Below are 11,582 nucleotides of genomic sequence, written 5' to 3' on the forward strand. Positions count from 1 at the left end.
AGCCTGAAGGACTTTAAAAAATATTTTAATTTTATATTGGAGTATTGTTGATGAATAATGGTGTTAGTTCCAGGTGTACAGCAAAGTGATTCAGTTATACATATACATGTATCCATTCTTTTTCAAGTTCTTTTCCCATTTAGGTTATTACAGAATACTAAGCGAAGTTTCTTGTGCTATACAGTAGGTCCTTGTTGGTTATCCTCTTGCTTTCCTTGGTGGCTCAGATGGTAAAGAGTCTGCCTGCAATGCAGAAGACCTGGGTTCAATCCCTGGGTTGGGAAGATCCCCCGGAGAAGGAAATGGCAACCCACTCCATTATTCTAGTCTGGAAAATTCCATGGACGAAGGAGCCTGGCAGGCTACAGTCCATGGGGTCACAAAGAGTTGGACACAACTGAGCGACTTCACTTGTTGGTTATCTATTTTAAATATAGAACTGTGTATATCTCAATCCCAACCTTCCATTCTGTTTCCCCCCCACCCTTCCCCAGCTCTGTAACCATAAGTTTGTCCTCTAAATCTGTATGTTTCTGTTTTGTAAATAAGTCTATTTGTATCATTTTCTTTAGATTCCAGGTGTAAACAAGATCATATGATATGTCTTTGTCTGACTTACTTCACTTAGTATGATAATCTCCAGGTCTGTTCATATTGCTGCAAATGTCATTATTTCATTCTTTTTAATGACTGAGTAATATTCCATTATATATATGTACCACATCTTCATCCATTCATCTGTTAATGGACATTTAGGTTGTGAAGCACTTCAACATCCTTTGGGGCTACTGGAGTGTAGGTCAATTTCCTGTTTCACATTCGGTTATGATTTTATGTAGTAGAAGTGTTGATAGTTTTTCCTAGCCATTGTAAAGGCTTTGTTTTACCCTAACTGCCTGAGCACTCAGTTTTGAGTGTTTAACATATATAAGATGGAAACAAAGTATTCTCCAGGCTGTGTTCTTAAAATCTCTCATTTCTAAGAATATATAAAGTTTCTTCTAAAATGTGTATTAACAGACCATTCTATCTTTCAACAAATAATTTAAGTACCTACTGTGTGTGGGCATTATGCTAAGCACTAGGGGTATGGTGGTAAGATATCTTAATGATGACAATGTATTTAAATTTTAAGAATAATATCTTTATAAAATATTTTCTTTCAAAATTATTTTTGTGGGATGTCCTGGGAACAAAAATTTCAGACCCACAAAAAAAATGTGGAGAACTGCAAAAAGCTGCTTAAAAAACTGAGAAGGTACAGCAATCAAAAAGATATAGCAAATTATACCCTAAGTTGCAATTTACGAGAAGAGCTGGTGGCTGTCTCAGAGAGAAAAGACATCTGTAATGCAATGGGTAAGATTTTTTTTCTTTAATTAACTGTCAGTTTGTTTAAAAGTAATCAGAATTCCTAAAATCTGTACAGTGGTTATAAAACTACCAGTATTTGTTCCATATGTTTAACTATTTCAGAGTGCTGTTTCTGTATTTTAAACTGTAGATAATAATTCAACTAATTCCTTCTTCATTTTGGGGATAGGGTCTAAACTGACCTGTGAAAAGATTTCCAAAGAACGATACGAAAACATGATGAGACAACAAAAGTTAACAAAAATTTCAAAACAACAAGCTGATCAGATTTCAATACTACAGGCTGAAGTTGAAAGATTAAGAATGAAAACATTTCCTGCTCTTGTTCAAATGTAAAAATACTGTGGAAAATGTAAGATCAAATCAATCATTTTAAAAATAATTTCATTTGGTTAAAATGATTTCTCTTATATCAGAAAATTTAAGTAGAATCTTCTCTTAGTGTCATATTTTTGATAGCAAATTGTTTGATTTTAGTCTTAATCATTATAAAAATGTTTGTCCTGCATGAATAAATGTCTAAAATAACATGAATTATTTTTATTCAAGAATGAATAAGATTTTATCTCAGAATATTCAAGATCTATTTTATTCTTAATTAAAAATATTTTCACAGTAGTAGTATAGACAGTCTTAAAGACAAAAAATTATTCTTAGCCACTACTGCCATTTCTAATTTTATAGAATTACCAGAAACATTATGAGATTATGATTTTTATCTTTTATATTTTTCTGTATTTCCCATTTCCTTCTGTAAGCATTTCTCTATAATTGGAAAAAAAATCATAGAATGTTAAAGATTATTCCCTCTGCTGTCAATGTGAACAAAGTGGTTTACTTTTACCAAGCCCTAAATCATTTGTAAATTACAAGATATTTTCTACGTAAGCATTCTAGACATAATCATCTTTATCTCATATTTATTACAACAGAACTTAACTTTGTGTCCCACCCAACAGTTTAGTAAACAGAAAAAACACGTTTTCTCATTTTGTGATATTGTGATTTATAAGAAATATATATTTGGTCTTCGACCCCATTCCTGGCACAGAGATCCTAACACACTTGGAATTTCCTAAGTGATGAGAGAGGTACAGGTGTCTTGTTAATGAGGTGACTTTTGGACTGCACGTAAGGATGGGGGCTGGTTGCCCGAACCAACGCTGTGTCCCAACCTCCAATCCACCTACCCACCCTCCCACCCACCTCCAGGGAAGGTAAAGGAACTGGAAATTGAATTGATCACCAACGACCAGTCATTTAATCGATCATGCCTATGTAATGGAGGTCTCCATAAAATCCTACAAGGACAGGGTTTGGAGAGAGTGCTGAGAGCAAGTAAGCTCTGAGTCTTTTCCCATACCTTGCCTTATGCATTTCTTCCATCTGGAGGTTCCTGAGTCAGATCCTTTTATATGGTAATTTGGTAAATGTTTCTCTGAGTTTTGTGAGCCATTCTAGCAAATTAGTTGAGCCCAAGGAAGGAGTCTCAGGAACCTATTTACTGCCAGTGGGTCAGAAGCAGAGTTGACAATCTGGGCTTTCAGTTGACATCTAAAGTGGAGGGCAGTCTTATGGGACTGAGACCTTATCTTGTGGAATCCGATGCTATCTCCAGATGTGTCAGAATTGAGTTGAACTGTATTACAGGACATCCACATGGTGTTTGAGAATTGTTTGGTGTGGAGAAACACAGCCACAAGTGAAGGAATTTGGTGATAGGAATTCTTATATTTCCATGAAATAGTTTCTCACTTTATTCATGTAGATGATGATAAGTAATGAGATTAACTGTTCAGAAAACTGCTTTGCCTTTCCATAGCCTATGGACTGCATTCCAAGGTGATAATCAGCGGGATCATTGACCAAAATCTCCAAATGGTATCAATGTCTCATCGTTCTGCAATTCGTAAATTGTTAAGTTTAATCTGCAATACCATATCCAGTGTACACTGGTGTAGGTAAAGCCAAGAGAGCAATTATAAAATATTATATTTAGAAAAAAAATTGTTTAGAAGTTTTAAAAACTGCCAGGATATACCATAATTGATCACCTGTTCAGTGATCACCTGTTTAGTGGCAATAGTAAGAAAAATAAGAGTCAGCATCATTTTGACAGCTCCCCTTCTTAGCCCTAGAATGAGTCCTAGTCAGTTTGGCTGATTAAGCATGGTAGTGTCCATTAGTAACATTTCCATGTCACCTAAATTAACTGTTGGAGCCTCCATTTGCTACTAGTCAAGGCCACAAATATCACTGCACAGTGCTCTGTGGATTGCTGGGTCTTAAACAACCTGTGTGGTTTCTGTTTCTTAATGTCCACCCTGAGTGATCTTGCAATGCTCCTTGCTTAAATGCCTCATCTTTGTGGCATAGATAGAATGGAAATTAACAAGAGTCTCTTGCCCCCAAGATGAATTCTAGTAGCATAGCAGCACTTTCAACAGGAGGCATCTTCTGGTTTGAGGGTGTTGGTAGGTGCTTTGGAAAGTCACATGGGTCATGCAACCCAGTCCCCTCTTGATTCTTCTTAGCTTCTGCTGAACTAACAGCAGTTATATTCATATTTTTATAGCCCTTTAAAATATTATCTATTTTATCAAGTAGTAATATAATTGACTGGGTCAAACATAACATGGTTTTGAGGATAGGACTTATGAGCTCTGTTGCTGGGTTGCTTGGGATAACCACTTGATCTTAAAATTTCCTTGTCTTTAAAACTGGAGTGTTTGGTAATTATAATACTCAAATGAGTTAACATATTTTTAGAAATATGGTCAAAGCAAGTGCTAAGTGTTAGTTTTCATCTTAATGGATAAAAATAGTTCTTATTCACTAGTTCTTTAAAAATATATATCCTATTAAATGGAGGTGAAATTAACAAATTATTTAAAAGGGGACTGCTTCAAGGGCATCCCTAGGCCCCAAACTCTCCCATTATTCCCATCCATACTCCATGATCTCCCTCCACTTGTAGAAATGCCCACTGAGCTGCTGGAGCCCTCAGCCAATGCCTTAGAAATACCCCTTACTGTACCCCCACCTCCTCCCCAACTCTCCCAAACCAGAGTCTCACTGATGCTGTACTTCTTACAAGTGGACATCTGAGGGTGACTCCAGATGTGCTAATCAGCAGTGGGGCAGCTGCAGTCAAATGCCAGCACCATCACCAGGGAAGCCACTTCCCCAGCCCCACTTAGGACTTCAGGCTGAGCAGTAAGAAGCAGTGGAGGCTGGTCAACATAGCTTCCCAGGGATGCCTATCTGGGAAAACTAGAGCCAGGGAAGGCCCATGTGAGGACTGGGCCAGTCCTCTTGGATTCACAGAAGCCGGTGACAATGGCAATGTCTAGAAGGTAAGAATTGGGGCGGGGGGCGGGGTGGGAAGGGTGAGTTACATGGGCACTAACAGAATGCATACAAGAACAGAGTCCTGATATGCCAACATCAATAGTTTGTTGGCTCATGGGGAAGGACTGGATTGAAAAAAAGGAGCACTTGGGAGTGGAGGGGGAAGCTTAGGGTAATAGCTATTTACCAAGTAGTAGGGAAGTACTTTTTTTTTTTAAGATTTTTTTTTTTTGGTTGGGTGTAGAGGGAAACTAAAACAAAAAAACCCAAGCAAAGCTGTGTTAGCCCTTAAAACGGCCCAAAAACCCCAGAAAGTCCTCAGGAAGACTGAACCAAGAAACCACTGACTCACAGAGTTCTCTCTCTGCCTTTCCCTCTAAGGGCACACTTAAACACACAAGCTTTTCTGCTTCCAAGTTCACATACAACCACTCCAGTCACAAAGAGACAGGCTTTCTTTTCTTTATAGTTTCAGATTCTCAAGGACTGGGCCAGATTGGGTCATATGTCTGTCTATGGCCAGGATAACAGACTAGGTACCGGCGGGTTTCTGGCTGAGTCACTGTTAATGGAGTAAAAGTGAAAGTCACTCAGTAGTGCCTGACTCTTTGCCACCCCATGGACTATACAGTCCCTGGAATTCTCTAGGCCAGAATACTGGAGTGGGTAGCCATTCCCTTCTCCAGGGGATCTTCCCAACCCAGGGATGGAACCCAGGTCTCCAGCATTGCAGGCAGATTCTTTACCAGCTGGGCCACCAGGGAAGCCTATTAATGGAATAGATATGCTAACTTTAACCTTTTTCACAGGTATGATTGTAAAGGCAGATGAATATAAAAGACGCTGTATACCATGCCTTGAAGTGGGAAAATGAGCATATGTGGTTTTATAAAAAATAGATGACCATTTCACTAAATGAGATACAGAATACAAGTGACAAATTTGAAGAGACAGAAATTAATATAATTTTGAACATGAGTTTAAATACCTGCTATACCATCCAGATAAACATGTGATAAATGGGTGAAAACAAGGCAGAGGCATAAACTTACGGGAGGCAAGTATTTTTAGGCAAGTTTACGTTTAGACGTTCACTAGATGGACTAGTGAACATTTAAAATAAAACGTTTTACCACAATAAATAAAATAATGTATTAAAAAACTCGTTTCCACAATTCTCTAAATTATCTTAACATGATTTAATTAAAAAAAATTTTTTTTCACCTTTCTTTAACTGGCAAGTTTTCTTTGGGAAATTTATTCAAAACACTAAATTTTCATTTTTGAACCTTGTTTATATATAACAGAGGCCCTAAATTGATCCAGGTTCACCAGGATACCTTTCTCCAAGCCCTAATGGTTTATATCTTCCCTTTAAAATGTATAAGTATCTTTTAATTAAGTTGTCATTCACAAAGATATTCTGGAGAAAAAAATTATGAATTAAACACCTATAAATTCTTCTTCATTTCTGTTATAGTGTAGCAATTTATCATCTAACCCATAATGGTCTATCAGCTGAGTAAGGCTTAGTTTCTTGTTCTCCTCAGACATAGCTGACTGCAACTCATAAAGCAACTGCTGGCTACAGCTTCTCCACTTCTCTATTAACAATTGTAACTGAGACAGGTCATTCTGAAACAGAAACAAAAAAAAGGCACAAATGTATGTCATCCTATTTTAACTTACTTAATGAAAGTTGTTAAATCAGTCAATGAATAGTAGGTTTAAAGGGTAACACATTTGGACATGAATGGGACGTCTACCCAGGAAAAAAGAAAAATGGTTTTAAGTAAAAATCTTACCCTCAGAGAAAAAAATAAGGCAAAACTATGTAAAGAAGTAACAATATAGGTTAAAAAATATCTACTTTTTCTACTACAGCTATACTTTAAAAATTACATTCAAATTAATATTTTTCAGTGTCACAATTTCATAAAACTCAAGTAGTTGTATTTAGAGAAATCCTAAAAATTCAAAAGAGCAAATAAGATATAGCATTCCATCACTGATTACAAACTGGAAAAGAGCCATTACAATATAAATGAATAATCCAGATAAATAAGGGTCATCTTCCAAGTGCCCAAATTCTATTTACTTCAACCTACCTGGGTCGAGATCTAAAATTTATTATATTTTTGTTGTTTTCTTAAAGAAAATGCTTGAAACATTTTAATAATTGGTTGGTAATAATTTAATAACAAAATCATTACTAAAAATACTTTTTATTGTACTCTGTGGCCCATTTTTAGCCTTTTTCTCTTCACTGTCACTGTTGCTTCTATTCTCATTGCAATTTGCAGCTAACATTTGAAACTTCTAATACTGCTGTGGGATGGAAACGAGAGAGAAAAGCTTCAACTGAATATTAAATGTGGGCCGGAGCTTTCAAAAATGTATACCTGGTGTTTAAGACCTCTTTTCTTAATCTATGACTTATATTTGAGTTAAAGTTGTTGGAAGCCAGGTCTCTTGGTAATTGGCTTATTTCTCAGTATTGTAAAATAAAGTTGTATTTTCTTTTTGAAATACTTTCCTACCATTTATCTAAAAACAAACAAAAAAATTATTAGGCAATGGCTCTGAAATTCTTCTCACCTTTGATCTATACATTTTGACTAGCTTCAGCCTCCGAAGAAGGTCTTCTTTCTCTTGAATCTGCTTCATCAATTTTGCTTTTTCTTTGTTTAGTTCATGTTTGGCAAGATTCTCATTCATAAAGTCATTTTGGAGATCACTGCATGACTCAGTATCAAGTGATTTAGATTCACAAACATTGATATTCTTGAAGGTATCTTTCAAACATGTACTTTCTTCAAATTCACTATCTATGTGTTTAAAATTTTCATGAAATTCCAAACAGCTTTCTTCTGTTGAAGGTGCTGATTTCTCTGAAAAAGTCTGATCATTTTCCTCACTCTCTACTTTAAGCCGTTTTACCACACTGTAACAGGAATTAAATGAAGATCTGGTTTTCCTTAATCGTTCTCTAAGGGTTGCACTCATAGGCTGAAAAAATGCATCAAACGTTAATAATGTCAGTCAAGAAAAACATTCTTGATATAAATAAGTCTACTAGGAATCAAGACTAATTTCTGTGGTAGACACCACTAGATGGCTTTCTGTCTCCATATATCTAAAGTAACCATCACAAAATTTCTTTCAATTTCTGGAAGCACCACTAAGTTTTATTCTCTTTTTAAGCCAGCACCCTTCTAAACTATCATTGAGACACTTATCTCAGTAATCACAAACATTTGTTCAGCAATTAGTCCAAGCCTGATACGGTTAGGTGCTTAGTTACAAATTAAGGAAAAAGATCTTTCCACCAAAGACCTCCATGACATCAAACTTTTTGTTTGGAATGCTGTAATAACCTGAACTGAAAATAAATGAATATAATTGAGTCAGGATGAAAATCTAAGGGGAAGGTCCAATACATTTTCTAAAAGGAAACACCTAAAATGATTTGTTAATAAAAATGGTACTTATTAACCTGCTGCTAAGTCACTTCAGTCGTGTCCGACTCTGTGCGACCCCATAGACGCCAGCCCACCAGGCTCCCCCGTCCCTGGGATTCTCTAGGCAAGAACACTGGAGTGGGTTGCCATTTCCTTCTCCAGTGCATGAAAGTGAAAAGTGAAAGTGAAGTCGCTCAGTCCTGTCTGACTCTTAGCGACCCCATGGACTGCAGCCTACTAGGCTCCTCCATCCATGGGATTTTCCAGGCAAGAGTACTGGAGTGGGGTGCCATTGCCTTCTCCAACTTATTAACCTACACACTGTTAATTAACAATGTTCAGTAGACTTAAAACCACCATTACTGCAATACTTAGAAATATACATCCAGTGAAAGAACTAAGATTTTCATACTTGTTTTCTTGAACTACTTGAATTGGGAGATGGTGGATTGGCACCAGCTTGTGGAGTGCTAGGTAACATCAAAGCCGAGTTTGATGGACTTTCCATCTTGAAATCTTGCTTTACTTCTAAAAAACAAAAAATAATCACAAAACATAAATCAAATTCGCCCACACCTCTATATATTCAATTTTAAACAAATTATTGTATATAACAAGCCAGGTAACTTCCTTCTTTCACTTAGCTGTGATTCATTCTTGCTTTTTTGTGTGCAATTTTCTGTTTACTTCTCTAAATTAGATTGTTGGTCATTATGGTGACTACTAGTTTTTTCATGACAAGTTACCCAGCTAGCCTCTCAGATAAGAACTCTCCATTTGTTTTTACTGACTGATAAAATAATGATAAAAGTCTCAAAACCTGCCATTATGGGGCTGGGGGGAGGAGAATAACAGTCAGGAATTCTTTAATCTCATTAAGCCAGTTTCACAATGAAGGAAAATGTAATTGAAATCTTTTAGTGCTTTAAGTGAAAATCGCTCAGTCGTGTCCGACTCTTTGCGACCCCATGGACTATACAGTCTATGGCATTCTCCAGGCCAGAATACTGGAGCGGGTGGCCGGTCCCTTCTCCAGGCGATCTTCCCAACCGAGGGATTGAACCCAGGTCTCCCGCATTGCAGGCGATTCTTTACCAGCTGAGCCACAAGGGAAGCCCAATATTTTCTTTAAAATTTTTTTTAAAAATATTTATAACTTCTTTAAAGTGCTTGTCGGTTAGTTTTTAAATTGAGTTCATCTTATGCCTTTATCTATTGATTACTCTTCCTCTTGATTATGGATCACATTCTATTTCCCACTATTATCCCACTTAAACATAATCAGACCTGTTACATTACCCTAATTCCTAGAAGCTGTGTGCCTAAAACTAACGACCCCCGGGGGTGAGGAATAAGGAGCACAAGCACAGGTAAATTTACTCCTGTCTGCATGGTTTTCAACTAAATAGCGAAGAGACCGTGAAAAGGAATGACTGAAGTTTCTCAAAGGCTACAGGGTAAAATACCAGAGGAGCCCTTCCTCCCCTCCCGCCACTACAGAAGGCCCACACGAGCCCTCGGGACACCCAAAACCTGAGGTGGAGCTGAGAGGTGCAATGACAGCGGAAAGGGAGCAGTATTCAAATCCCCATCCGATCCCCGAAAAAGTTCAACTGTCAGACACCCACTCCACACCCCGCACGGTACCTCCCTCAGCCATCCCCAGACAGCACCGAGGGCGCGCCAGCCGCGGCGGCGTCTCAGAGGCCGGGCCGCGCGGGAAGAGGAAGAGACGCGCGATTGGCCAGATTGATTGACACGCAGCTCCTCTTCGCCCAGCGCCCGGAGAGGCGGGACTGCGCGCGCGCGCGTTCTCAAGACTCCGCAAGGGGGCGGGAAGAAACGGAAGGGCCGAGACGCGTGATTGGCCCAGTTGACCGAGACGCGCGGCTCTGAGCTGTCCAGCGCCCGAGAGTTGGGGCACTGTGCGCGCGGCCGTTTGTTGGGAAGAGCTTTAAAGCAACTAACGGTTCCCATGAGGGGCGCGCTTTTCTTCGCGGCTTCTCCTCGCTCTCCTTTTTTTAAATACCGCCTTCCTTTGCTGCTTCCTGGTTTTTGTGTTTCTAAAGGACGCCTGAGAATGCCCCTCCTGTTCTGGCTCCCGTCAATCTCTTCGCGCTCCCCACAGCAAAGGCCTTTTTTCAGACTCCACGGGACCCAGAGACTCCGGGCCTGCTGTGTGTTGTATTTCCAGCTTGTAAACTCCAAAGGCAAAGACTACATAAAAAAGGGTCAATGGCCCGTTGACAGTCAGACACATTAGAAATCTAAGAACCCCAGCGGATGCAGTAGAGCTTCTTTTAGACTGCTGCCTCAAAGTCTGCGGTCCCGCCACGGGCGGGTTTTTTTTTGTTTTGTTTTTTTTTTTCCTTCTTTTGGCTAATCTACCTGAAAATTTAGATTTCTTAGCTTGGCTCCGAATCTTTTCGTCAAATCTGAAAGAAAATGTAGCCCAAGGAAAGTCGTTGGGGTGCAATACAGGAAGCAGAACAATGACGTAGATTAGGTTGGTCCAAACCCTGGCTGAATACTGGGCAGCGGCATCCTCGGTCTAACCTTCCTTGTTTCCTGTGTAGCGAGGTTCCGTTGCTGTGCAACAACAAAGTGAACTAATTGGGTGGAGCACTGAGTTTGGGAAAAGACAGTTGAGTAATTTCTGAGTCACGTGGGAGTTGGGAATTTTAGCGGGGCAGTGTTTTGAATTCTAAGGAATAGCCATTTTAAACGTTGGCACTGTCTTTTTACTAATATCTGATATAAATGGCTTAGAAGTAGCAAGGACCCAGAAGGAATAACTGAGTGCTAAACAGTGGAATGTATCCACAGAACTTGAAGACCACCTAATGCAGTGATTAAGAACATAAATGTTGGAGCCAAATTACTTAGGTTCAGATCCCAGCGCCTTTATTTTGTGTTGTTTGTAATGGAGTGTGTCTCTGTCTCAGCTTCCTCATCCATAAAGAGGGGATAATAGTATCAATCCTAGGATTTGAAGAATTAAATGAGAATTCAGGACAGGCAGTGAAAAGCAGCAATAGATATCTAGGAAGCACTCAAAAGTTGTTATATAAGGAACTACAGTATAGTCATCATTCTCTAATTGATCTAAAGGAATGCATCATATAATCCTTTCATCCATCCCTTATCTCCCCTCAAAAGGCCACAGATTTTTAAAAGATGGAATGATTTGTAGGACGTAAGCCATAAATAGCAGAAAACTTGGAGCTGCCACATATAGTTAAATAATGTATTATGATTCTTCTAAAATTTTCAAAAATTATATAAATCTCAAGGAATTTACAAAATGAAAGTGAGAAGTTGTGATTTTGGCTTGCTAAGCCACAGATCCAAGTCTGTACATTTATTTCTCCCTTTATGCATCCATTGGCATCAGTT

The 11,582-nt window shown here is 38.6% G+C and overlaps 2 protein-coding genes across 8 annotated transcripts in view; one reads left to right on the plus strand and one right to left on the minus strand.

Annotated features, from left to right (window-relative positions):
• Positions 1-2,358, plus strand: part of CFAP43 (cilia and flagella associated protein 43) — a 100,311-nt gene extending 97,953 nt beyond the window's left edge. For all 4 annotated transcript variants that reach the window (XM_027528910.1, XM_027528912.1, XM_027528911.1 and 1 more), the window contains 2 exons: positions 1,206-1,359; positions 1,544-2,358. In XM_027528910.1, the coding sequence (XP_027384711.1) occupies positions 1,206-1,359; positions 1,544-1,710 (321 nt within the window). In that variant the 3' untranslated portion in view covers positions 1,711-2,358. The remainder of the gene's footprint in view (positions 1-1,205; positions 1,360-1,543) is intronic.
• A 3,224-nt stretch (positions 2,359-5,582) lies between these two features.
• On the minus strand, positions 5,583-9,944 carry SFR1 (SWI5 dependent homologous recombination repair protein 1). Of its 4 annotated transcripts, none has more exons than XM_027529082.1 (4): positions 9,860-9,944; positions 8,599-8,714; positions 7,324-7,734; positions 5,583-6,360 (listed from the first exon to the last, which is right to left on the minus strand). In XM_027529082.1, exons 2-4 carry the CDS (start codon positions 8,692-8,694, stop codon positions 6,169-6,171), a joined length of 699 nt encoding a protein of 232 aa, XP_027384883.1. In that variant the 5' UTR covers positions 8,695-8,714; positions 9,860-9,944; the 3' UTR covers positions 5,583-6,168. The 4 variants fall into 4 exon arrangements, with proteins under 4 accessions (XP_027384883.1, XP_027384884.1, XP_027384885.1 ...); XM_027529083.1 differs by having other exon boundaries at positions 9,834-9,930; XM_027529084.1 differs by having other exon boundaries at positions 9,838-9,916.
• Positions 9,945-11,582: the final 1,638 nt, after the last annotated feature.

The sequence above is a fragment of the Bos indicus x Bos taurus genome, chromosome 26 (genome assembly GCF_003369695.1).
Source record: "Bos indicus x Bos taurus breed Angus x Brahman F1 hybrid chromosome 26, Bos_hybrid_MaternalHap_v2.0, whole genome shotgun sequence".
In the NCBI taxonomy this organism is placed as follows: Eukaryota; Metazoa; Chordata; class Mammalia; order Artiodactyla; family Bovidae; genus Bos; species Bos indicus x Bos taurus.